Source organism: Ailuropoda melanoleuca, chromosome 10 (assembly GCF_002007445.2).
Source record: "Ailuropoda melanoleuca isolate Jingjing chromosome 10, ASM200744v2, whole genome shotgun sequence".
Lineage (NCBI taxonomy): Eukaryota > Metazoa > Chordata > Mammalia > Carnivora > Ursidae > Ailuropoda > Ailuropoda melanoleuca.
In genome coordinates, this window is record NC_048227.1 from 7,883,222 (window position 1) to 7,910,653 (window position 27,432).

The following is a 27,432-nucleotide window of genomic DNA, read 5'->3' on the forward strand; positions in this document are numbered from 1 at the left end:
ATTAAAAATGAAAAAAATAGTATTTTATTTTTACCCATATATATACCATTTCTGGTGTTGTTTATTCTTTCATGCACATCTAGGTTTCTATCTGGCACCATTTTTTTCACTCTATAACATTTCCTTTATCGTTTCTTACAGTGTAGGTATGCTGACAGTGAATTTTGCCAGCTTTCATTCATCTGAAGGGGGAAAAAAACTCAACCTCATTTTTTGGAAGATATTTATTCTTCTTTTCAGCAATTTGATGGGGTGTATTGGTGTTCTGTGTTTATCCTGTTTATAGTTTGTTGAGTTTCTTGGAGTTTTAGGTTTATAGCCTTTACCAAATTTGGAATATTTCACCACTATTTCTTCAAATATACCCCTTGCCCCTCTCCAGGACAGGTATGTTAGATCACCTGGTACCATTCCATAGGTTGCTGAGATTATAGTAACTTTTTTTCTTTTTCTTTTTTTAAAGATTTTATTTATTTATTCAACAGAGATAGAGACAGCCAGCGAGAGAGGGAACACAAGCAGGGGGAGTGGGAGAGGAAGTAGGCTCATAGCAGAGGGGCCTGATATGGGGCTCGATCCCGTAACGCCGGGATCACGCCCTGAGCCGAAGGCAGACGCTTAACCGCTGTGCCACCCAGGCGCCCCAGTAACTTTTCTGTTCAGTTTCTATAGCCGTGTCTTTGAATTCTCTGATTTTTTTTTTTTTGCAGTGTCTAATATGGTGTTAAGCGAGTCTAGGAAATTTTTTTTTTCATTTTGAACATTGTATTTCAAGCTCTAGAATTCTGTCTGATTCTTCTTTGTATCTTCCATTTCTCTCCTTATTGTGTTCATATTTTTCTTTAAATCCTCGAACAGGCTTATAATAGCTGTTTTAGTCTTTGTCACCTACTCCCATAATCTCTTGTCATTTCTGGTTCTGTTTTTATTAACTTACCTCCCCCACCCCCCTGATGATGCTGTTTCTTTGCATTTTTGCAATAATTTTTAGTGGTTGAGACATTGTTGTAGAGGACGTTGTCTTTGCCCATAAGTTTAGATGATGATGGCAATGTTTCCAAATATCTGCTCTTAAAATGCTGTCACTATAGCATGAGTTTCTTTCAAGAAGTGGTTTTTTCCACTAAGTATTAAAACATCAAGTCTACTTCAAAGATGTAGATCGTGTATTTATTTTTTCAAAAATATCTGCCAGGCAGTATATTACTGATAGCCATCTGCCATCAGAGAACAGGGCAGCTAATTTGGAACATTTAACTTTTCAAAAGAAAATTGCGCAACTCATCTTGAAGCTTAAAATTCTTAAATACTTAGCCACTAAACCAACAAGTCTTTTTTTTTTTTTTTTTTTTTGGCTCAGATTACTGCAGTTTTCTTCTCGTGGCCCAGCGGCTCACCTTGCAAGGGTCCTCTTCTCCAGTGAGTTTTCCCATCAGGAGTAGAGCTGAATACAAACTTGATTCAGACATTGTACTTTTAGGAGACTGATGTGCTACTTACCACATCGGCAGGGCACTTCAGATGTGGTCTTTTCAGATCCAGAATTCAATTTGATTCTTCTTTATGTCTTCTGATTCTCTCCTCCTGAAGCACAGGCCTCACTCACTGATGATGTGTCTCTGTTCCCTTCACTGCAGCCTTACTGGCTTTTTTCTCTGTGCCTCAAATATGCCACATTCACACCCACCTCTGGGCCTTTGCACTGCTCTTCCCTCTTCCAAGAGGCTTTGGAGTCTCTCTTCCCTGCCACCCAGATCTTAATCTCAGTGCCACCTTTTTCAGGGGGCCCTCCGTGTCCATCTGTCTCCAGGACCCATTCCCTGTTCCCACACCCTATTTCCTCTCTTACTCCTGCTTGGCAGTACTTGAAAGTATTTCGTTTTTTTAGTTTTGCTTTTTGTCGGTTTCCTTCATTTCAGTAAAATGTCAAGCCCTTGAGAGCAAGGATTTTGTCTTCTCACCACCACACCCCCCCCCAGCACCTAGAACAGTCTTGACGTCATAAAACATACATGGGAGCTGGCAGTCAGACTAAAGTGCTCTCCTGGCCATGCCTGGCGCTTCCGTACCCACTTGCTGCATCATCTCCAAGGACGGATTGCCCCACGGTCTCCACCAGTCTAAATTCTGTCTCCTCTTTTTAAAAAAAAAAAAGTTTATCTTTGCTGGTTGTCTCCATCTGAGCATGGTCTTCTGTCCATCTCGTCTTCAGTGTGGCCCTCCTTGCTTTCCCTTGGTCATTTGTGAACTTGGTGTGTCTTTTCTGTGAGGCTGGTCCCAGCTGATTCTGTTGCATGGCCAACCCAGTGCCTCACCCGGGCTTTGGCTGGAGCAGAGAGATGCGTAGGAAATACTTGTTAAATTAGTACTCGAAGAGACAGTATAATTTAGTTGGCTGTGGGTTCAGGAAGCAGAAATCTTAATTAGAATTGTGCGTGCCTGTTTTTCCCTCCGACTCCCCCCCCCCCCCCCCCCNTGGGATGCCAGTGCCCCCTCCCCCGACCTCTGACTGTGACGGCTGGAATTAATGAGGTCATGTTACATGTACTTAGGAGAAGGTGCTAGATAAATACAGGTGATGGTATTGTTGTTGTTTGTTGTAATTATGTTCTGAGTCCTGTGTTGCATAATGAGCTATATAATGCCTTAAAAAGCGTTTTAGGAATTAACTATCAGAGTTTGTCACGTTGGGTGGGTGGAACTGGCGATAAAGCCCGTTGAATTGGAAGAGGCGGGGAAGACGGGTTTGCAGGATTTTGTGTGTTCCTGTTCCCCGGCCTCCCCCAGACAATTCCCTAATTGAGCCACCGAGGTCGGAGGCTTGTGACGTTCAGAATGAGACCCAACAATACTTGTGTGGGGTTTAATGGCATCGGGAATCATTAATGAGACAAAAAGCCATGATTTCCCCTGGATTAACATACAGGTTGGGGTTTGGCATGCCGAGATTCATTGTTTTGGTCTCCAGCCCAAACATGCTAGAGTCATTATATTGTCATGTGGTAATTAGCTGTTCCTTTAATACAAGTAATAAAAATTAAGCCTAAGAGGTACTTTAGCAATGCCTTTTACATAATCCAAAACAATATTCCAACGCTGTAGGCGTCTAGTCATTCAACTATACTATAGTAAAGTTTGAAGTTTAATACATAGAGATGTTCGAACATTCCGTTCATTCTTTATTCTGTGGCCAGTTGTGCTACTTTGGCATTAACCTTTAATAGTGTTAAATTAAATATACATGCCTAATGAATAATTATGAGATTGCCAGAATTTTCATTTACAATGTAATGCTTTGAAATTTTGTCTAAAGGTCTAGTTCCCATTCACTTGATAATGTGCATGTGATTTTTTATATGTCACTGAGTTCCTGGCTGAATCGAACGAGGGAAGCTGTTTTTTATTCGAGGCAGACACAGTGGGTCCTGGCCTTTTAAAAAGAATGGACTAGAAAAGCTGTCGACAGAAATTTTAGGGATGAAGAGGGCAGGACACTAGCTTAGCTCTTTAAAAATATAATTTGTACGGCCAGTTGTGCCGGAAAACCTGCGTGCGCGAACGTTAATAGAATTTTACCCGAGTGCAGTGGTTCTCCTTCTCCTCAATCCTTCCCTGACCTCCATGTAAAGTTCACGTGGGAGTTCTAGGTGAAGGGAGCCCTGGGCCTACTGTTTGTGTCCCTCAGGCCAGTTGCCCAGTGTGAGGCCACGGGGAGAAGGGCGAAAAAGGTGGGGGTTGCAGGTGGGGGGTAGGAAGGTACCCTGGAAAAGCGTGAAATGAAAAAACCCGCACCTGGAATGTTCTGAGGAATGCAGCCTCTGGTGTTATCACTACTACTTACAAGGACCCTTCTCCCCAGAATAGCTTTCGAAATCTAATTTAATGTAAATATTTTAAGGCTGATTAAAATAATAATGAAAAGCCACAAATGAGAAAGCGAGGCCGTCATAAACTGTGTCTACACCCAGGATAAATGCCCCGCGGCCGCGGGCGTCACATCACGGGCAGTGTTGTGTTAAGCCCCACGCACAGGCCCGCCGTTGCACCGGACATTCCCCAGTGCCTGCCTTTTTGTAAACTCTGCAGAGACGCTGGCATCTCACAGAGTGCCTGGCTCCTGGCGGACTGGCCGACTAAGGCATGGGAGATCTACCCTCGCCTCCAGGAACCGAGGGTGGTCTGAAAAATTAATGGCTCTGGTATTTGAAAATTAAGTGAGCTCTTGAATATATACCCCTGTTGATCCGCTGGGCTTGGTGTTTAGCATTCCTCACGCAGAGACTAAATCTTTGCAGCCACCTCACAAGTCAGGCTGGCGTCCATACCAGAAATATCTTCAGTAATCTCTTCTAAGCCCAGCGGACTTGGGTATTCCGCTCTGACGGGGCCCGAGAATTCTAGGGGCTGTGCTCCACTGGTGCCCAGCAGGTGGACTAGCAGTGCCTTCCAGGCAGCAGAAGAAAAAAGAAAGAGCAGATCAACTCCAGAGGAGCATCTAACGTCCGTCCCTCCGTTTCACGCTGAATTAGCGATAAAGTCCAAGGCCAAGAGTCAGAATTTTAAATTCCACGCCTGCAGCCTCGAACTTTAGGTTAAAATCCAGTTTTGTGTAAGTCAGTCTGATCTGCAGATTGGACACTGAGTTGTCCACAGGACCTCACACAACTGGTCCAGGTGTGGTCTCCAGCCATCCGTACTATGATCTGGGGTGCCGTGGTCCACTAACTAGCCGGGAAACCTTGGGCAAGTCACCTAGCTCCCTGCAGCTTTCGTCTCCACTTCCGTGGCAGGAACGTGACACCGTCACATCCCCTTCCTAGGATTGCTGGGAAGCTCAAATGAGAAAACGTCCATCAGAGTGTCTGTGACGGCGAGACGCTGTCAGAGGATCAGGTGTTATTTCCAACTTCCTAAGAAACGGGAAACTTGAGGCTTCTGGTGCCTTCCCACACAGGGGCCATCCCGCGTGCCTGGTTGACTTTCCCGGGGCTCCTCCCCTTGCCACATCCACATGCGTCCCCTTCCTGTCAGTCAGATCGAGGACGATAAGTCCTTCGACTGTGACGCCATGCCAGAGCAGTGGACAAACCCCAGTGCACCCGTGGCCATGCCCAGGCCGTGGCCATGCCCAGGCTGCATCCATGGTCTGCGGCCCTGGAGGGTGGGTCTGCCTACACATGCTTTGTAGGCCGCACAGAAGCATCTCCAGCCAGCCAGCCAGCCAGCCAGCCGTGGGGCCCGGGGCTCTGCGGGGGACAGGAGAAGCTGCCCTCCCGGGCACCGCCGTGGGCCTGCTCCCAGCCTCCGCGTGGCCACGAACGTGGCTGCTCTGTGCCCGGAGCACGCTGACATGCGTTCTCCTCTCCCATAGATCCCGTGCCTGCCCTGGACCTTGGGCAGCAGCTGCAGCTCAAAGTGCAGCGTCTGCACGACATTGAAACAGAGAACCAGAAGCTGAGGGAAACTCTAGAAGAGTACAACAAGGAATTTGCTGAAGTGAAGAATCAAGGTTGGTGGCAGATCCGTTCTGTGCTTTGCTTTGTCTTGCCTTTGCTTTCTTTTTTTTCCCCCTCTGCCTCTAATTGCCTTCCCCACGCTGTCGGGACTAGCACTGACTGTATCCCACGTCACCAAGTCAGGGTGGGGCCCAAACCAGGATCGTTAAAGAGAGATAATAATAGTAATAACGCTTAGCTATTTGGAAGCAGAGCTTCTCCTCAGCACAATAACGACACATGCTTTTATTGCCCTGGGACGGGACCGACCAGGATTCTTTCACATTCTTCCTGGGTCATCATGAGATGGGATCCGCCTTCCAGAAGGCTGATGTGTTGCCTGCGGGCGACACCTGTCAGAGAGCCAGCTTGTGATCAAAGGGCCACAGCCAGGCAGTCCTTTAGTAATGGCCACTGCTCCACATCCCCTGGTCCTTACAGATTTAATGAAAGAGACCCGGTGTGGCTGCCCAGCCGGTGACCCCGGGGAGCGGGAGGGCAAAGGTCTCCCGGCTCTTCGTGTCGGGGAAGAACAAAGGGATCTCCGTGACAACTCAAATCCAGCTGTGGTCACCGTCCAGCAGCCCGCAGGCTTCCCTGTCACAGCAGCTGCGGCTCGCTCTGCCGACACCACCCAAAGCTGTGCCTGTGTGTTTCAGTTTGGGTGTGTAGGCGAGGAAGGAGCTGGGAGCGAGAGGCCGACCTCTTGGGTGACTTGGGAGGGCTCCCTCCGAGCAGGCCTCTCTTCAGTCCACTCTGAGCGCTAGGTACAGAATCACTTAGATCTTTAAAGTGTCCTTTGGCTTTGAGACCATTGGAGACAGGCTTCAAGAGGCAGTCCTGAGGGTCCCCCTTCCCCCGGTGGTGGGGGACACATAGAACCAGCGGAGCCCCCACCTCGCTTTAGCTCCAGAGGGAGGAGTGAGCCTCCGGGACACATCGGGACAGCTTTGTCCTGCTTCACAGTGAGACGTTGGACGTAGCGGGCTGGGATCCAGGTGAGAGAAGGGGCTGTCTTCCCCTGCACACTCCAGGTGGGAGAGAACCCGGAAATATGCACATCCAGGTTCCTTGCAGCACTACCCAAAAGTAGGGGGCTGCTTTTTTCCCCTCCTATGAACTCTGACATCTCATTTTGCAAAACCCGATCTTTGTGTTTTTTATGGATTGATTTTTTTGTTGGAGGATGTGCTGGTGGGCCCAGGGCTCTGCGTGGCCTCCTTCCCCGCCTGGCTCCGTCAGCAGCCCCGTGGCCAGTTGCCCAGCGAGGAACCGTGACTGAGTGTGGGATGTCCTCCTCCCCAAAGGCCCCATCTGATGGGCTTTTTTCAATGAAATACCATAGTCCCAAGACTTAAGGAAAAGGCTCCAGAGGCGGACAGACCTGCTTTGAGACCCTTCGGGGCTACTGTTTAGCTCTGAGACCTTAAACAAGTGACCAGGGGACCTCACTTTGGGAAAATTCTCCTTTTCTTGGGTGGGAGGCTTTGCATCGTAACCACTTAGGATTGTGGTCGGCTCTCATGAGATGCGCGCTTTTCCGGACACTCAGTAAATATCAGAGGCTCTTACTGCACACGGCTGTCTTTTCTAGAAATTCCCACACACCCCCTTTATTTATTGAGATCTTTATAGATTTTTCCCAGCTTCCAGAATAATGACGATTCCCTCTCTTTTCTTCCCAGCACACAGTGGTTTTGATTTGGCAAGGTGGGGGTGTGCGTCACGTGTGTTTATCATCACAGCCATAGTGTGGATGGATGAAAAGTTACGGCAGGAAGGGCGTCTATCAAGTGCTAGAACTCTCCCTGCCATTTAAAGATGAGGACACTGGTGCCCAGGCGCAGCTAACCAGAGCAGAGCACTGCGGTCCTTTCTGTGTGACCGTTCTTCCTCCTCGTGGGCTCACATGTAGGGGTTCCAGCTCGACACACTCAGGAGAAGGTTCTGGACCCAGACCTGCCTGCCAGACGAGGACTGGCAGCCCCTGGCTTGGTCTCGGCTGGCCAGCGAGCAGCCCAGGCGGGGTGGGGATGGCAAAGAGACCTCATCAGACAGAGTGGGAGCCCCCAGCTGGTACCCCAAACTCCCCGCCCGGGGAGGAGCATGGCTGTGTCACACCGAGAAACCCCGTTGGAATGAGCACCAAGGTCCACGTCTGATACAGATATTTCCCACCAGTTGTGAGGGGCGGAAATGCTGTACGTTGACACAGTCACATGGACCTTGAAGAGCGTGCATGTGTTTTCAGAGTTGACCTGTCATGGTGTCCACTTGGGAAGTGGATGACTTTGGCCCTGTCACTGCGACTTGACAGTGACGTGCATCTCTAGTCGTGAGGCTCACAGAGCATTTCTTTCAGGCCCCAAACAGCCAGCCCCAAAGGCAGAAAGACCCTCCTTTCTCCTTTCAGATGCCCTGACAGGGTCATTGGTTTTAATTGCCCCTCTCTCCTCTAAGGAGTACCCTTTGGGTTCCACTTAATGAAAAGGGCCAATTTCGTCTCTAAACGAAAGGGCCTTTAGCTTTTATCCACTAAGCCATACAGGTACTAAGCGCCCAGCACATGGGCTCCTGCCTTGCCCCCCACATCTGTGCATCAGTAAGAGTGGCCGAAGGACCGAGGGCCCCAGTGCAAGCTCTTTCTTGGGCAGAGACCCGGCAGCCTGTGGTATCGCATGAGCCTCAGCCCCATCGTCATAAGCCCCATCTGGGTCCCCCCCGCCCGGTCAACCTTCCTGGGCTCCTCCATTCATTCATGCCTTGGCCCTTTCTCGGCCTAGCCTTCTACGAGACGGATCCGTGCACAGCAGGTGTGGCTCTCCAAGAGCTCTGCTGTCCTTGGAGCTGGCACCACAGTGCCCTGCCAGAGACGGTCTGGCACAGAGGGTGATGTGGGGGTGTCTGTGGGAGGGAGCAGGCGGAACCGTCCTGCCCTCGAGCCACCCGCAGGTCTCAGTCAGGACCCTGCCCTGTTCGTTACATCTGTTTTCCTGTTGCTATTTGGGGTCATTAAAGCGAGGGTTGTAAACATGCGCTCGGGGCGGAGGGGTGGTGGCAGGCTGTGTCCTGAGCACTGAGCCCCGCAGGGCTCCTCCATCGCCCAGCACTTCTGCCCACACCCCGGGCACTCGCTGTCCCTCAGATGTGGCTCCCCCAGGCCCTGCGCAGCTGCTGTGCGCACACAGCGCCCATCCACCAGACTCCAGCCTGGGCGGTGGAGGACCCACGCTCCAGGGTGCATCCCTTCCGGCGGGGGAGACGCACACCGTGTCCTCTTGGCACACGGCTTACTCCATCACTTGTGAAACCGTGCAGCCACAGCCCAAGGCCGGGGATGTCTGTAGACTCACCCGCCTTTGGCCAAGTCCCCTTCTTCCAAAACGCGCACACAATTATGAACTATGTTCTTTGTGAGAAAGTACTTAAACCGCACAAAAACATGATTCATCTTCCCTCAGTAGAGGACTAATTTAAAGCTCATCAATAAGATGATATTCTGTGTGACCACTGATCCCCCCCACATTTTTTTAAGTTGTATTGAAGAAACCATAGCTCTCCTTCCCAGCAAAATGCATTGATCCCCCTCAGCCTAAATGTTTAAAGTTCAATTTAACATTTAGGGAGTAAAAGGTCTCCGAAGGGACTCATAACCATTGATTTTGTGTCAGGATTGAGGAGCTAAAGTTTAAAACGCAGCGATCCCACCAGGTTACAAAAGCCTGGTGTGTGTAGCCGCGTGGAATCATGCCCCTCTCACTCCCGTCTTTCCCTTTCTGCAGAGGTTACGATAAAAGCACTTAAAGAAAAAATCCGAGAATATGAACAGACTCTGAAGAACCAAGCGGAGACTATAGCTCTCGAAAAAGAACAAAAGTTACAAAATGATTTCGCAGAAAAGGAGAGGTGAGTGTCTGTTGGGGTCTGCATGCACCAACACGATGTTTTTACCTCTAAACTTCACACCGCAAGGAGTGTTTAAAACGAGCCCGTGAGACGAGCCCGGGTCATAAACCACACTCCGCTGGGCTCTCGGCAAAATTTTGTTTAAAAATAAAGGCGCCCCTTACTCTGTCATCTGGGCGATTACCTTGAGTGCCGGGCATCGGTCTTTACCCGTGGGGGGATGGCATCAGGTAGTCAAGGGGACCAGAGTGTGTCCGTCGGGGCCACATGGGTCCAGGGGTTGAGCACAAAGCGTGTGCCCTTGGCATGTGCTGACGTGAGCTGGGATGACAGGGCATGGCCGTGTGCCCTCTCTGGGGAAGCCCTGGACGCACGCCGAACTCCTGCCGCCTCCTGAAATGAATGTGGATATTTAACATCACCCACGAATCTTAGGTTTTTGTTTTTTTTGGGTTTTTGGCTTTTGGGGTTTTTGTATGTCTGTTTGGGGTTTTTTGTCTTTTGCCTCTTTTCTATACCTCACTGCGTTCCATATATCAAGCAGCTGATATCAGTAAAATATGTTACAGATAGAGAAACCGGGCTTCAGATTAGGGACCTGCCCACGTTCTCCCGGCTAGCCACCCAGAGGTGGGACCAGAGCCCAACCCACCACTCCAGGCCTGCCCTCCTCCGGTGGTCGCATGTAGCCTCCCAGAGTCCTCGCTGTAGGACCAGGGCCGGTCCCTTGCAGCCTGGGAGAGTGGGGCCAGGTGCTGCCCCCAGGAAAGAAGGGAGGGAGCCACACAGAGAGTCAGAGCCCTGAAAGATGAACAGATTCTTGACCCAGCCCGAACATGCCACCTAGGAAAGCTCTTTCTGCCCAAAGCAGTCTTACCATGTTATTGATACTAGGGTGAGGGGATGGGGTGCAAGCAATCGAAATGCCCGACCAGAGGGAAATGGGTAGGTAAAGCTGGGCCATCCCCAACTGGAACATTACGCAGCCATTAGAATAATAGCAGTGTAGAATTTGAAATGGGACCAGGAATGTAACCAGCATGATATGGAGTGATACAGAATTACATACGGCGTGATCACAGCTGTACGGAGCTAAGTGATGCATTCGAAAATTGTGGAAGTAAATTCATCTGGGAATCTGGTATTATTAAATTGGCTTTTCAAACTAGGTAAAAAAATTAATTATATTTAAAGATGCAAATACCGGACTGACCGCTCGGGATGGAGGATAAAGCTAGATTTTTTTTTTTTTATCTCGTTCTTTACACCAAGAAATTGAAAGGGATCTAGGGTTTCAACATTAATAATTCAATCATGTGCATACTGGAAGAAAACTTAGGCAAGTATTTTGCTTTTAATAATTTTGGAGTAGGTATTTCTTTCTAATCATAATTGAAAACCGATTGTTTAAAAATAAATAACAATAAACATTTTAAAAGCATCAAAAAACTGGGAAGAAATTTTCCCACCACATAAGAGCCCTTACAAATGAATCGGAAAAAATGAGTGTGCTATGAAGTGGACGAAGGAGATACGGAGACAGTTCGTACAAAGAGAAACAAATTCTCGGCTGTACTCAGCAAGAAAATTGGGTTTAATTTTATCCAGTGTTGGCACAGGAAAACGAACACATATTGTTGGCAAGAGTTTAAATTCGTGAGTTTTGTTGTTGTTGTTGTTGTTGGGAAGTTTCTCAGTATCTATCAGAACAACAATAACAAAAAATTGCACGTACTCTTTGACCGTTCTAATTCCTCTGCTAGAACTTCATCCAACAGATTCACTGTCAGAATTATGCAACAACGTCTGCATAATGATCACTGCAGAAATGTTTAGTAGAAAGAGGCAATAAACAATCTGAGTGTCCACAGGGGCGGTTACGTTAATTATTTAATAAGAACGAGGAGGAGCCGTGTATGCTGGTGTAGAACGTTTCCAAAGTAGGGAAGTAAGCGAAAAAGCAGGCAAGCCGCGTGCGTGCGCTATGATGCCTTTCCTGCTAAAAAGGGCAGGGAGTGTATATTACACTATTGTATATTACATGTGAGTTTATAGAGTACTTGTGCAGGTGTTTTGTTTTTAACTCAGAACCTGTAATAGTTTTAGAATTGGAATATGCAAAAACGTGAGCAGTCCTCCATAGGGGATGGAAATTTGGGTGGTTTTTTTTTTTAATGGTGTAATTCCTACTTTTCTGTCCCAGGTTTGTTAGTGTTGAGAGCATGTGTTCTATTCATATGATGTAAAAATAATAAACTTATTTTTAGAAATTTTCTGCTGATGAGGAGAAAGGAATGCTATTTATTGACCAGGGAATTCACTTGGAGATCAGGAGAAATGTAAATCCTGGGGACGTTGGGTTCAAACATTGAGAATCACCCATTAGGTATTACGGTCACATTTGCATTCCATTATAACAGACGGAGCAGCTGTCACATCTATTAGCACATCCTTTATTCCAACAAATTCCTTCATTGTGTCAGCAAAATGTAAATGTATCATTCTTCTTGGGTAACTTCAGAAAACAATGAGTGCGTGATGATGATTTTTTTTTTTTTAACTATCTGGCATGTGGAGAACAAGTTACATTTAAGAGAACCGGCTGCACCCATTAGCACACGTCGCCGGGTCCTGCAGGGTGCACGCTCCGCGCTGTGTCACACGTGGGTACAGAGTCGGGTGCTGAAGATCGGGGAGTGGCCGCGGTGCTCATGCCGCCACTAGTGGAAGCCAAAGATCATTGGTCACCGAGCGCCAAAGCACACGAGGCGTTCTGGTTGGGAAACAAGATGACCAGTTGGCTTTATTCTCTTCCTTTTCAGAAAGCTGCAGGAGACACAGATGTCCACCACCTCGAAGCTGGAGGAAGCGGAGCACAAGGTTCAAAGTCTGCAGACAGGTGTGATGTTCTCCCTCCTAGTCAAGCCCATTCTGGGAAGACTGAAGTGGGGGGCTTTGGGCCGTCCCCACGTCCCCCCGCTCCCCCATCCCCGTACTGGGCACCTTGGAGGAGTGAAGGAGCACACGCTCCTCAGAGCCCCCCAGTCTCTCCACCTTCACTTTACTATCTCCCACACTGAGTCGTTAACGTCCAGGTGGGAGGATCTGAATTCCTTTTCCATCCCTTCCACAAGCCGTCCTTTCTTTCCGCTCTTTTTCCAACACACACATCTAAATCGCCAAACTGTCAAGAACTGCCATTTCATTTGGAACAGTAATAGGAAAGAAAACCACAAAAAACACAACACTTACTTCCACCCTAAGTGAAGTTCAGTACAGTAATCGCAAACCTTTAAAATCTAAGGCACCCCTAAAAGGTTGCGCTACAGTTTTTATCGTTTCTTTACACTTCTTTTTTCTTCTTCTTTTTTTCTTTTTTCCCTGGAAGGGAAACTGCATCATATGCTTAATTTAAACGTGGAGGGAGAAACATCAGAAGACCTCATAATCCGAGTGAATACCAAATGACAGAGTATGAGAACATAATCACAGGCACATTTCCAGACACGTGAATAAGACCCCCAAAATCTAAAGACCCCCGAAAAATCACTAAGAAATCAGTAAAAAGAGATAAACAGTCCAGTAGAACAAGGGGCTAGAGACACAACAGCAGTGTGTAGGAGAGAGGCACATGGCCAGTACACATGTGAAAAAACAGTTAACAGTTTTTAACAGGCAAGGGGATGCTAATTAAATCGGGGAAAGATTGTTTTGCCTGTCAGACTGTCAGAAGAATTTCCTATAATTGATAATATCCGGTGTTGGTGAGAGTATAGGAATATAGTCCCACTGCTAGTATCGATGGGAATGTAAATCGCCTCTTGGGGGAGCCAGCTAGGTGGTGGGTGTCTGTCTGGAGTGTCTCAGCTCCTTACCCAGTGCCTTCGCTTCTGTGGGTCCTCAGGGGCCCAGCCTTTGGCAGGCTTCATGCAAGAGCTAATTCTTACCGCCTGTGTCCTGACATGGACGGCTTTCCATGCTGTTCTGCTAAAGGAAAAGAGCATCTCAGAATATATTTATATCGTCCTATCTGCGCGGGGCTGGGGAGGGGGGAATGAAAGAGTGTGTGTGTGTGTGTGTGTGTGTGTGTGTGTGTGTATGCAGTTATGTATGGAACTATTTTTTAAATAATCAGATATATATATAAAAGCAGGAAATTTGCACACTGAACCAGTAACAGGAGTTATCTCCAAGGAGGCGCATGGATAAGATGAGGTGGAAATGAAAGGAGATTTTGGGCCCCCTCCTGTGTACTTCTGTCATCTTTGACTCCTCGGATGTGAATAGATTGCTTGTATACTTTTTCTCTTTTTTTTTTTTTTTTTAAGAGGGCGGAGGGGCACAGGAAGAGAGAGAATCTCAACCAGGCTCCACGCTCAGTGCAGAGCCCGACACGGGGCTCAATCTCACGACCCTGAGATCATGCCCTGAGCCGAAATCACGAGTCAGAAGCTTAAGCCACCCAGGCGCCCCTACTTTTTCTTTTTTAATTTAATTTGAACAACGGGGATCTTATATTAAGGTTTTATGTGCTCTGCCTTTCAGCCCTGGAAAAAACTCGAACAGAATTATTTGACCTGAAAACCAAATATGATGAAGAAATTACTGCCAAGTAAGTCTCTGCCCGGCTTCCTCGTCTGCACACTTTCGGTCAGGTATCACCCGATTTTGCTAATCCGTAGGCGATTCCCCCTGCTTGGCCCTCCTGTCTGTTGGCTTTCGCCAAGCGGTACGGGATTCAGGAGGCGCTCGGCCTCAGAGCTGCGGTGAGGAAAACAGTGTCACCCGAGTGAGCTGTTTGCATCAGTCTAATACCCACGATGTGACAGGAAGCCCTGGTGACCTGGTGCTCCTAGAACACTGCAACCTGTGTCCTTAATTATTGTGAAGCCTCGTCCACACGTGCCTTTTTCTAAGAAAGTTTGGGAACGGGGCGTCTTATAAAAGAGGTGACACGTGGGACGTTTCGGGGAGCTGGGTCTGGGCAAATCGCGTCACCTTTTCCCGTGTCTGCGTCCTTGGCTCCCACACAGATGTAATTGACGCAGGTCACACCTTAGAACACTAGGCGTCCACGTGCGGACACATACACATAGGGAGCACGTGTGTTAGGGCAGGTGTGTCACACGACGCTCTTGTGAGAAGGAAATCCGTGATCTGGGGCATAATAGGTGCACTCATTGCCAGCCCACCCTCCGTGCAGAACACCCAGAAAGAAGCAACAGTATTGACAGAAGTCAAGAGACGAAAAAGCAGCAGAGATTGTCCCTAGCCACCGTATCCTCTGCTGAAGTCCAGACAGCCCCCTTCTCCTGTCCTGGGAGGCTCCCCCGATCTCCCTCAGGAGCCCATGCCCCGCCCCACACACCCCAGGCTGCTCTGCGCCAGTAAGGAGGGTCTCCTCTGTGCTCCCACAGCGCCTGCGCGGGCATCCGTGCGGGGGTGGGGGGGGGTCCTCTGAACAGCAGAGTCCTCCTCCCAGGCTCCTGTTCTACGCCCACGCCCACGCCCACGCCCACGTCCCTCTGTCCCATCACACCCGCCCTTGGCCTCCGTTGTTGCTGGTGGGCCTGCTGCCCCCAGGGCCCATCCCGGTGGCCTCTTGACCTTTGCTCTGCATCATTGAGTAGCGAGAGACCTTGAGAGCTACCCAGGCCTGGCGGCCAGAGCCGATTTTGATCACGAGCACAGAACTTCTGCGCAAAGACAAAAATATTCTCCTCGGTCTCGGCGACGCTGGCTGGCCTATTGGCATATCTAATCCCAGTGGAAATTGCCAGATCGTTTTACCCTCTTATCTCGGTGGCGTACTGAAGCATGGCTTCAGGTGGGCTAGAATGAGCTGGCTCTAAGGTGTGATAACTGCTAAGATTTCCCTCTGAAACCTGGAGGCTCTGGCATTGACTCCTCCGACCCGGGGCACCAGTGTCGATGGGTCGGCAGACGTGCAGCCCCGCCCCCTACTCACCCCCCACATGGAAGCTCGGCAGAAACCATACCCACTGCTGTCACCCTGATATTCCTCGGTGTCCGTATCTGGCCCCCCTATTCTGCCAGCTTGCCACCCTTATTTTTCTTTTATTTCTGCCTGGAATGTATTTTACAAAAAAAAAAAAGAATAATAGTTGTTTTTCTTGGTAAATTCCATTTTTTTTGCTAGAGTTCATCATTTTATTTTTTTTAAACCACACCTCTTTCTAGAAGACATAGATACATCCTGTGTTTCTATAATTAACCAAAGTTCGCCTTGTTACTCACTTCAGAAGTTGTGCAACCCGTCTCTAAGCTCCTCTAAGCCAGTGTTTCTCAAACTGGGTGTCATAGGGGTGAAATCAATGTAGTCAGTGGTGACCGGCTTGGTGAGCAATGAAATACAGTAGAAAACAAAATAACAGAATGGAGTAGAAAATATCATGGCTCTTGGCACACAGTAAAGTCAGGTATTGTTTTGTGACACTTTTTGTTCATTATGTGTACAAATCTAAAAATATAAACGTATAGTTATTTGGTCGCAATGAAAAATTCAGTTCTTCCGGTGGGTCTCAATCAAAAATTATTTTGAAAGCCGCTGCTCTGAGAGTGTTATAAAAGGCTCGACTTCCAGAAGCCGGCATCTCCTGCTGTGTCCTCCCGGGGCACGCTGGGGAGGTGCAGTTAGCCACAGACGTGCACCCACTTGGGGAAAAGAAACAGCCTGCTGACAGATAGCATCTACCAAAACCATTCAGAAATGACAGCAGATAATGCCACTTGTCACATGAGGGCTAAGTACTGGTCCCTGGTTTAGACTCATCATTTCTTTATTGGGCTTCTAAAGGAGCCACAGAGAAAATTTGTGTCCATTCAGTTGGTTTGTTTTACGGGTTGAGGAAGTGACACAGCGGAGAAGAGCCATCTAGGAAGGGCTTAAATGTTCCCTGTTCTCGGGTTTCCATCCCCGCTAGGTGGGGAAAATGGGAGAGACCTGGAGACAGCCCAGAGAGGCAGGGTCTCTCATCCTCTGTCCCTACCGTCTCTGACCTTGCTAGAGGCCAGGCTGATGCTGGGGGATGACAGCTCAGTCACCTGGACAGGCCCTGATCCCAGGCGATCCTGCTCTTTAGAATGGGGTCAGAGGTGCCCCTTAAGATGACAGGGATGATTTTTAGTGTTAAGTAATTGTCTAGTTACTGATTATAGACGCATTGACTTCTGGGCTGGTACTAAGCAGCCGGCTCTGTCATGTTACAGGTAAGAACGTTAAATCTTGGGTCCCCTGAATAGCAAAGTCACCCAGGGGAGCCCCAGAGGCCCAGACCTCTCCTAGACTCCGACCCTACTGGCGTCTGATGAGCAATGGCGGTTACTGGTGGGGGCTCAGTGAGAAATATTTCTAGACTATTTCTTACCATATTAGTGTCTTAAGGCCAAAAAGATTTTTCCCCCAAAATACAAATAAATGAAAATCCATGCATTACTTGCTCATGTTCACTAAACTCCAGTAAATGGAAAATAGAGTCAAAAAGTATGAGAGTTGCATGTAAAATGTTCTGCTTCGGGACTGTGGCTATGGTCACAGACTGCGTTCAGGGCCATGGGCACTCTGGGCGCGTCACCTCCCGGGACCAGAGTGGGGAATTGCTTGCCTTCTCCTGTGGCAAGCAGGGACGCAGGGGTGTGGCACGGGTGTGCGTGCATGGAGAGAAAAGGCCTAACTCTTATGAGGGACACGACTCAGATATAACAGATCCGTCCGCTCATCAGTGCAGCAGCCATTCCTAGAGGCCGCCTCTGAGCCTGGCTCTTTGCTGGGCTCTGGAAATCCGGAGACAGAAGGCTCGGGGAGACAAGCCATTGGAATCTAGGGTGATCACTGCAGTGGTAGAGGGGACATTAGCTAGCACAGCCTCTGTGCTGTTAGGGTGTCCACAGGACAGACAGCACACTCCAGCTAGGAGCAGGCAGGAGGGAAACCACAGAGGGAATGCGGCAGTTCGAGCCAGGACTAGCCAGGCTGTACCACGCCAAGGCTTGCGAGGACCTGTGGCCTTTGGGAAGAAAAGCAACCCCTGACCTTACCCTCCCTCCTTCCCGCTGCCGGGACTCCTGTGGCCAAACTCAGCAGCGGCCAGTGGGCAGCCTCCAGGGGAGGCACACCCAGCTGGAGCAAAAGGAAAGGGTAATCCAGGAAGCCTTCCTGAAGGGGGTGACGTGTGGTTTGTGGTTGAAAGATGAGTTCGGGTGAGCGGCTGCTGGAAGCAAAGGAGTGCAGTATGTGGAAACACAGGGCAGCCAGGCTGACCCAGGGGGCCAGCCAGAAGTGCCGAACGTGGGGACAGGGCAAGGTGGGCGCAGTGTATGTGGGGCCGGGCGGGGGGAGGGTGGCGGACTCAGGCCTCCATGGGGGTCGGGCATTTCCCAAGTCGGAAACAGACTTACTGCTAACAAAAGGCAGCCTAGGGCCAAACACTTACTGTACATGCTTCCCAGAGTAAGTAATCCACAAAAAATGCGGAGAATGGACTGAGTCAATAGTCACTACTTTCTTGTAGCTTTCCAGGGAGTCCTTCAGTCTGGGAGATTGTGTGTGGCTGGAGGCTCCCCCTCGCAGCCCTCTCCCCTTTTATTTTATGGGAAAGGTTTATCACTCTGCCGTCTGTCTCAGGCCCACCCTACATGTATCTTATTAGACTAGACGTCTTCTCATTAATACAGATGAATATAAGCCCACCAGGGGCAAACCGTTTCACAAATAGTCTTAAAACATTTCTAAACAATTTCTTTTGTCTCTCGGAGCATAGGGATTCTTAAATCCTCCTCAACAGAAAACACAAGAAGGAGATGGGTGACACACTCTAGCATGGGCTTTGGAGAAGGCTGAGCCGGGAGCGGGTCAGGGGGTCTGTGACTCTTCTGTGTGGCTTTGGGGGTGCTCACTGACCACCAAGCCCACTTTCCTTACCTGACGACAGAGGGGCACAGCGGTGGTTGTGCAAAGTCAGGGAGGGTGTGCGGGCAGCCCCCAGCACGGTCACTAATAACCGGTCCCTCTTCTGTGATCAGCAAACACGGACTCTGCCCGACAAGCTCACAGTGGGGCCTGGTGTGCGTTTCTGAAATTAGCGGACCTCGGGGAAGAGGGACTTGAGTGGCATCATTGCCCCATGGGATTCCAAGAGCACACGTTGCCCTCACCTCTCTGTCACCAGGAGATGTCACCCCCATTTGGGAAAGCAGCCTGCAGGTCGAAGGCACCACGGCTGTTCCGAGAGCCCGGTTTATTGTGGGCCATCAGCACCCCGCGTCAGCTGGGCCAGCGCGGGCTGACTTGTTGGGGATGGCGGCAGTAAAGTTTTCCATGTGTAGGCTTGAAGCAAAATGTAATTAGCCTTTATGTGCAGAACAAGGACCCATTGATGAATACAGCTGGTCTTTGTTTTGTCCCGTCGCTGAGAGTGGGAGGTAAAAGTGTTCTTCTTCATGTTTATTAATGCAGGATTCCTTAGACAAGTGGCAAGCACAGTTTAATATTTGTTGGAACATAGGGGGGTTTGCCAAAACAGTTGTGTAAGAGGATTGCAGGGTTGCAGATTATAACCGTTTCTGGGTTAAATAAATGAATTATTTCTCTGCTTTTTTTTTTCTTTTTCTTTTTCTTTTCCTTTTCTTTCTTTCTTTCTTTCTTTCTCTTTCTTTCTCTCTTTTTTCTTTCTTTCTTTCTTTCTTTCTTTCTTTCTTTTCTTTCTTTTCTTTCTTTCTTTCTTTCTTTCTTGTTAAAAAGGTACCTCCTTTCTCAGAGGGTCACCCTGTGTCCCAATCTTCCCACTTGTGTTAGCAAATGGAGAGTTAGCGTCCTAATTGACTTTAACCTGGAGAGTCAAGCCAAGCAGAGTGGTGTGGATTTTCTTAGTTGAAGAGTTCCCAGGACGGCCGTGGCGGTGGACGGGCTTCTTGGGGGCCCGCGGCTTCTGGCCCTGGAGAGCGGCCTGGCCAGCACGCCTGGCACTCGCCTTCCGCAGCTGTTCGCCTGGGCTCACGGCTAGGTTGGCGCCGCACCCTGCAGGAGGCGAGCTTTGCCCTCCCAGATGAGCATCCTGGGTGGAAGTGCAGGAATTCCCATTTCTGCTCCGTCCGCGGCCCCCTCCTTGCTCTGTCCCCAGAATCCTGGTCACAAAAAGAGCTTCAGTTGTAAGATGCACAGTCAAGCTATTCCATTCCTCTTCGCTTGTGGCCTGTGTCTCTGAGCCTCCGATAAAAGAAAATACTGAATTGCACTGAAACGCTCTGGTTTTTATTGCTAATGTTAGTCTTAGGAGAATTTGCACCTCCCAAGCCTTTCCTGCCAGAAGAATTCATATTTCTTAAGGTTACTCGCGTTCTAGTCCTTTCCTGGGTACTTAAAAAGAACTGCATTGTATATCCACTCACTTACATAGCATAGTACAAGAGAGACATTTGTGAGGAACTTCACTTGGGTGAATTTTAGAGTATTTTCTTTAGAGCATGTATGGAATCATGGCTTTCTCACAAAACGCAGTGTGCTCTGAGAAAAAGGAAACTTTCCCAAGTGAGCCTGGCTTGGGGCTTTGTGGAAATTGTTGAGGGGAGCCTGTATGTACCCCGCATCGTGGAGGTAGGGAATGCCCAGCGGTGGGGCACACAGGCCCTGAAAGGCAATCCGACGAGGGGAGGAAACCAGCTGCCGGAGACACGACACCCAGGCGGGACGTGCAGACCGTAAGCGGGTGAATGGCGGTGGGGTAGGCACTTCGCGTGCATACAGGTCGCTGGGGACTGGTTCACCGCAGTTCCTGGCATGGCCCCGAAATCCATTGCCCATCACATGCAGCCGTGGTGGCCTATAAAGTCCCTTCTGACGCTGCCTTCTTAAAGATAGAAGCGTCACCTGTGTGAGGGCCAACCAGGTGTGAGGTTTCCGCGAAGAGTGTCAAGCCTTCGCTCTTCCCGCAGCCCCCTCCTGCTAGCCCTTGCAGACTGGTTGCTCTTGTATTTATTTGTTTTTCACTTGCACATGAAAGACTTAGGGAACGAGCCCCTAGAGCCCAGGCGACAGAGCCCAGGCAACTGAGCCTGAGAATCACACACCTATTTCGATAAGTGATTGGACAGATGTGCATCCCCCAGTTGAACTTGAAAACACCGGCTTCAGTCTCCTGAAATGGAGTCTCTTGGCTGTACCTTTAAGAAGGGAACGTTTTCTATTTCCTGTCTTTTTGATGAGTCATCAATTTCCAGTACGAGTTGCTGTAATTATCCTGGTTAGATTAATTTCCCTAAAAATAGAGAGGCAGCCACTTTTATGGTTTCGAGGGGATGGGCTTGAATAAAGAGCCTACTGTCCCTTCAACCTTAGAGGCAACCAGATCATGCTTGCAGGGACCAACCAAGGGCGTTTTTGGGTTTTTTTTTTTCTCCCTCTGTAGCTTTATCTCCCGGAGAGCATAACTGCATTTTGCAGAATTCCTGGGATTTTCCATCTCTGTACAAGTATTTCACTTCACACCTAGAATCCGATGCCCGGGTGAGCCCCAAAGGGCTTTCCTTGGTTTCTGTAGCAACAGTCGCATCTCTAAGCAGCACAGCCCAGATCTGGACTCATCCCAGCGCAGGGCACTGCAAGGGACGAAGGGGGTGGCTTCGTCTTTTCAAGTCCACATACAATTTCCTCGGAGTGCCAAGGATTCGTCACCTGTCCCATGGACTCCAGATGTGTCTGGACATTACCCAGCATCAGCGAGAACCTGCAGTCTCCACGCCTCCCACCTTCAGCTACGCTCACTGAAAGCCTGTGTTAAAATGTCAGGCATTGTGTCAAGCGCTGGGACTGCAGAATGAAGGGGGCGGAAAGGTTCTAGATGCGACCTGCACATGGGCTCACGTGCTCTGCTCTATACACTGCGACACCCATGTACACGTGTGCCTAGGGCGATGCTGGGTGGAGTGTGCGTACAGACGTGCTTATGGACAGAGTGAGAGCAGTCTTCTTCATCCAGCATCCTTGGAGAGAGTATTATGGAGAAAAGCATTATTCCTCGCCTGCCACCCGGGTTTGGCATGCTTTTATAAAAATGGTGTGTTTTTAGAGACCCCTTGAGGTTTCCCTGATTCACTGTAAAGATAAAACTTGGGGAGCTCACAGTTTGAAGCTCAAGGAAACAGGTATGGAGGCCGGTGGAGAAAACGACGGTCCTGGTGCATCTAATGACCGGGAAGGTGGGCATCGTAACCCTTGCCCACCCATGTCCCAGACGGGCTGGAGCAAGTAGCGGAGTGTTCCTGCAACCCGCACAGTGTTGACAGACATCAGCTGAAGTGCCTCGTCCTATCCGTACACCGTGTGCATGTCCCCTCTGTCGTGGGTGTGTCACGGATGCGAGACTTCAGTGGACCTTGTAAATCAGCACGAGCCTTCGCCTCGACGACAGGTGATGAGGTCCCAGTAGCGCGAGGCCTGGACCCTGACTGCTGGCATTGTTTGCTCTCTGGAAGGACAACCGAAGGAAGCTGATGACTTCTAAGAGGAAAGCAGGAGCCATCTGAACCTTTGAAGTGCTTCAGATAGGAGGACTTACGGAGGCCCTGCCTGGAATGTGCACACCACCTCCGGCCCCCAGTGAGATTCCTCCAAAAGCCACGTGTCTCTACTTCGCCACGGGAGTCCCCGGCTACCACAGAGGCCCGGGACCACACCGGTCACCATGAAGCCGCACATCTTCTCCTGTGCTTCCCGGGTGGCAGAAGAGAATGTGATCGGATGCGCACTGACCCGTGAGTGGTCAGTGGTCTTTGCAAGAGAAGCAGGCGGGCTGGCGGAAGTGAAAAACTGTCCTTCCCGTGGAACACCCCCAAGTCAATGAAGATCAGTTTCTTTTATATGATACTTACTGTTTTTAAGTACAGCAGTCCTCCGTGGGTATTATACGAAATTTAGAAAATTCTAAACAGTTTTAGAAAACAGGTCATCACTCATTATCTCATGATGCAGAGATAACTGTTGTTTTAACGTTCTGGCATATTTCTTCCAGTCTTTTTTCTAGACAGTGCTTTATTTCCGTTGTCTATACAGATGGCGTCAGATGGATGAGCAGTTTCCATTTCTAGGCTGTTGGTTTGGTTTGGTTGTTTTCGTTTTTTTTACTTGACATGTAAATATTTCTTTCATGTCGTTAACTTAACCTTCAGAAACTTAATGTGTGCTGCCCAGTATTCCATCAAATAGGTGTGCTTGGGATAGTTACTCATTATTTTCCCTTTTGTTTGGGAGCCTGACTTCACAGTGCTGTCATTGCCTCGTAGGTTAAAACTAGAAAGCTCCCTACTTGCTGTCTTTTTGTGCCTCTATTCTTCCAGTGCCCGTGGCACTTTTAGGTGGCTTCCCTGTGGCATCATCAGACCAGGAGAGTCTGGACTCCCAGAATGCTCCGAGGGCCCCAGCAGCATTGGCCTCACTACCAGACTATTGTTTTGTGATGGTGATAGACGTCACGGCCTTCTCTGGTCAGGGGATGGTGGAAGGTGCTAGGCCTGGAGTCAGGAAACCCAAGGTTCAGCCCCACCTCTGTCACCAGTGGGACCTCACAAAGTCCCCTCCCTCAGCAGTAGCTGTGTCCTCGTTAATAAAACGATGGACCGGACTGGATGGCAATGGGCAGCATTGAAGAGACTGCTGCCTGTTTGGCCTCTTAGCTGTACCCCCAGTCCCTTCCCGGAAGCCGCGTCTGCAGTCTGTCCGCCAGCAGGGCCTGTGCAGCCTGTTTGTGGGGTGGTCTCCAGGGAAGGCACTGACCCAGGACATGGGGGACAGTGTGAGCATAAGGGAGAGAGCCCCGCTCTCAGGGTCACTACGAGGCTTGACTCCTGACTCTGAAAGGAGTCACCTTGGGCAGGGCACCCAGTTTCTGTCCTCAGACTTTAGTGTCCTCAACAGCGAAAAGAAGGAATGCCCCATACAGCGCCTGGCCTAGTACCTGCACGCAAACCCTCAGTGAACGGGGCTCCGGCTGCCCCTTACCCTCTCCCATGCTGACCTTGTGAAAATCGGGCTGGCTGTGCCGCCGGGCCTCCTCGTCCGCGTCAGCACACTGCAGCTGTGGGAGTCCTCGTCCTAAGGGCCTCGGAATTAGAAATCATGACCAGTTACCTCTCGGGTGCCGCTGATGCGGGGAGCAGAAAGCTCCAGGCGCCCACCATTGCAGAGCTGTTAATGCCCTAACCTCTGGAGGTTCGTAGCCACTGAGTAACGCGGCTGGAATCTGAACGCCACATGTGTGCGGGCCCAGCTCCTGACAGGCGAGCAGGTCATCCCACGTGTGGTCCCCTCCAGCCGCACGTCAAGGTGACTCTCAGACTGCAGGAGAGGTCTCACCCCATGTGGCTCGGAGAATTTGGGGCTCTCCCCGCTGTTGTTAAAACACATTAAGAGAGGTGCCAAACATCTGGGCACCAGCAAGGATGTCTGGGGCTCTTGTTCTGGGATATCATAAAAACAAAACAAAACAAAAAAAAACAAAACTTTTTGGAACCAGCCTTAAGAATGAAAAGTTTCCTATAGGAAAGCTAGAGTGAGCTAGATAATTGAACTCATTGATTTCCTTCATGGCTTGTTTGGCCTTTCATTCCCTTCCTGAGGTGCTGTTTGTTGAGGAATGTCTCCAATTGCCAGAAAGACAGTGGGGTGTCTCATATTTCCCCGCCAGCTCTCCCTTCAGCCAGAGCCGAGTTCCGAGGCGAGCCTACAATATGAATTTTTAATGCAGAACTTTATAGCCCCACTCTTGCAGCCCGGCTGCATTGCTCTCCTGAGCTTTCAGATTTAATGCCCTGATGAACAAGCAAAGACTCGGCATCAGTGAGAATTAACCCCCAGATGACCGCACGTGCGCCCTCTCATTTCCCTAAAGGTAAACCTAAAGGAGTCGGGAAGAAAAAACAATTAAATCCTGTAGTGTTTGGAGTGTTCTCAACATAGCCTGGAGCGCAAAAACACCATATTCTCGAAATTTTATTGCATACCATACATTTGTACCTTTTCATTTATCTTTTCAAAGTTGGCCTGTTCTCCCTTTGACGTGCTTCTGCACTCTTTTCTACCCATTAAGACGGCTGTACAGGTTTTAGGATTTACCGAACAGAAAGGTTAATGGGACACTCCCATTTTTTTCCGTGGGAAGCCCAAGCGTAGTTAGAAATCCAGAATTTGTCATCAATCATGGAAAAAGCACCACTTACGTCAAGTGGTCAATTCAGTGTGTAGGCCTGTGGTTGATTATTTTTTGTTTTTTTCTTTTTCTTTTTTCCTGCTGGTAGCTCTGTATATTGGTGAAGGTTTTGAAATTAAGGGGAAAATTTTTTAGAAGAAGCTGTCTGTAAAAACTGCGTGAGTTTAAGTAAGTTAGAGAAGGATGGAGTTCTCGATAAATGGTACCAGAGTGGTTGGCCACACGGAAAATGAGAGCTGAGCCCCAGCAGAATCAAGTCTAGATGTTTTAAATCCTTATGTGTAAAAAACAAAACCATAAAAACACGAGGAGAAAATTTTAGTTGGCTCCTTCTTTAATGTAGGGGTGGGGAAAATTTTTCAGTGCCCAAGGTGGAAATTGGGGAGATTCACAGCTCCCCATGAATTGAGTGATTGATACACTGACAGAAATATTTGCAGTGTATATGACAGATATATATAAAGACCACTTACAAAGCGATAAGAAAAAGTTTAACACTCCAGTAGAGAAAGTTCTCCTCTATTTTCAGCTCCGTCTCCTTTCTAGACAGTTCTGCCGTGGGCATCTCAAACTCAAGTGCACTCACCACCCTCCATGATTTCCCTCTTCCCCACACACAGTTTCCCTTGCATGTCCTCAGGCAAACACGGTCCGCCTTTATTCCAGAGACGGAGGGTCCTTCCTGGCTATTATCATCCCCACTCTCCAGTCCATATTCATTCCACCTCCTTGAGACATTCTGCATCCCTCACTTTTCACTATAATAATTTGGCTCTTTTCATCTCTTGGCCCCGCAATTCAGTGTCTTCCCAGCGGATTCCCCGCTGCCATTTTCTCCCTGGATTAATCCATCCTCCAAGTGTTTGTCTGCTAAAAGTATCTTTCCGAAATATAAATCCGATCCTGTTAAAAATCTGTCCTCCTTAAAGTCTTTCCGTGGCTGTCTTGCCTCCACTGAAAAATCATGACGCAGAGCCTGAGCCGCCTCGAGAGGCAGCCCCGCCTTCACAGCCTCATTTCACACCAGATCGAGCTCCCCACCCCCCCCACCCCCCGTGGAATTGCGGGCCCTTCCCAGGCTCACCGTGCCCTGACATCCCAGCGCACAGTTACCAGCCTTTCTTCACAAGCAGTGCCTGCCCCTCCACGCCCAGTTCCTGTGCCCGCACGTGCACCAGAGAGGAGGCCCTGGTGGCTCTCGTTCCATGGAGAGAATTCGGGCTGGGAGGGGATCATGAATTTGGACCCAGAAAACATACATCTTTATTTTTTTACTAACATCTATGATGTAGCATTTCCTTTCCTTGCACATGAAGTCACCGAACCAGAATAAGAATCTGAGGCTTGGTCACAAGTGGAAATCGTGGATCTTTTCCATCACGTTAAAATGGTTGTAGGTACCCCAGAGAGTCAGCAGTTCTTAGAACCACCACTAGATTCATTATTCCTTGCACGGATAAAGAAGAACGTTTGTTACTACATCATAAATTCGGGTGCTTTTTTTTCTAAGTGTTATAATAACTGCACTTCAGAATGATTGTTTTCCTTCATAAACTTGGGTATTTAGGATATTTTTTCTAGAAAGAGGTCCATACTATTCACCAGACCATCAGAGGGGACCATGGCCCAAGGAAGGTACAGCATCCGCATTAGACTGGCAGCATCTCAAGGGCCACGACGGGCCCCTCCTGCTTTTTTGCCCTAGGACTTAGCACAGTGCTTTATCACATTACGTGGGCTTTTAATAATAGTCCACGTGGCTTTCGTGAAACCCGCCTCTTCCAGGCGTGGAACAGTTGGGACTGGGGCGGGGGCAAGTATTGTCCCATCCCATACACACAACAATGCCAGTTGTGCGGATGGACCCTCCTTCCTCTAGGAATGGAGGATGCCTGCTTGCCCCTTGGGGTCTGCCCTTCACACACCTAGACCCCCGTGTGAAGAAGCAGCTCGGGGATTTCGGTTGCAGGAGGGCCAAGCCGGTAACGGTCTGCAGCGTATGCCATTAGCATAACATGGGGCATGAATCTCCGTGAGCCACCGTGAAAGAAATCGGCATCGGAAAACCTGTGGCTGATTTTCATAACAAGGGGAAGGCATAGATGTATTTTCAGTCTAAGCTAAGGGACATTTCTCCTTCCATAAAAAGGGAGGCAGTGCCCCTCCTCTCACGTCAGGGTTATTTGAACCTTCATAAGTTTATCTGCTGAGTGCCTCCCATGTGCTTGGCACGGTTAGGGGCGTGGGGAGCACCTTGGCCTCGGGACTCAGTCTTTGCACTTGGTCGTCATGTCCCTGAGAGGTTCACTACCCCACCCCTGTAACTTTAAATCCCATCTGCATGCTGATGACTCCCACACTGATGTTTCTGGCCCTGACCTCTCCCCTCACCTCCGGGCTTGGCAGCCGTCCTTAATAGACATCACAAGCTTCACGCAGACAAAACCAACCTCTGATGGCCCCCATCAAACCTGGTGAAAACAGCCATCAGAGTGAGCCTGTCGCTTTGCAAGCCGGCCATGTCACTGCTCGCAGAGCCTGGAAAGGGCCTCCCACTTCTCCAGGAATCAGAGGTGGGGTCCTCACGGCAGCCTGCAGCATCCCATGCAAGCCGCCTTCTCCCCTCCCGGTGGGCTCTGTCCTTTCATCTCACTTTACTCTTCTTCTTACACTCCCTCTGTTTCTCTCTTCTGGCCGATTTCTCTCTCTTGACCAGAATCCAGGTCCCTTTGCCACTGTGTCCCCAGTGCCCAGAACAGGCCCTGTTCAGGACTCACGGATTTCTTGAATGAATGGAAACAAAGTCCCTGCCC

General features: G+C 49.3%; 1 protein-coding gene across 6 annotated transcripts in view; it reads left to right on the forward strand.

The window, feature by feature from the left end:
• Positions 1-27,432, forward strand: part of CUX1 (cut like homeobox 1) — a 358,600-nt gene that overhangs the window by 206,545 nt on the left and 124,623 nt on the right. For all 6 annotated transcript variants that reach the window (XM_034669958.1, XM_034669957.1, XM_034669959.1 and 3 more), the window contains exons 5-8: positions 5,372-5,509; positions 9,278-9,401; positions 12,224-12,300; positions 13,947-14,013. In XM_034669958.1, the coding sequence (XP_034525849.1) occupies positions 5,372-5,509; positions 9,278-9,401; positions 12,224-12,300; positions 13,947-14,013 (406 nt within the window). The remainder of the gene's footprint in view (positions 1-5,371; positions 5,510-9,277; positions 9,402-12,223; positions 12,301-13,946; positions 14,014-27,432) is intronic.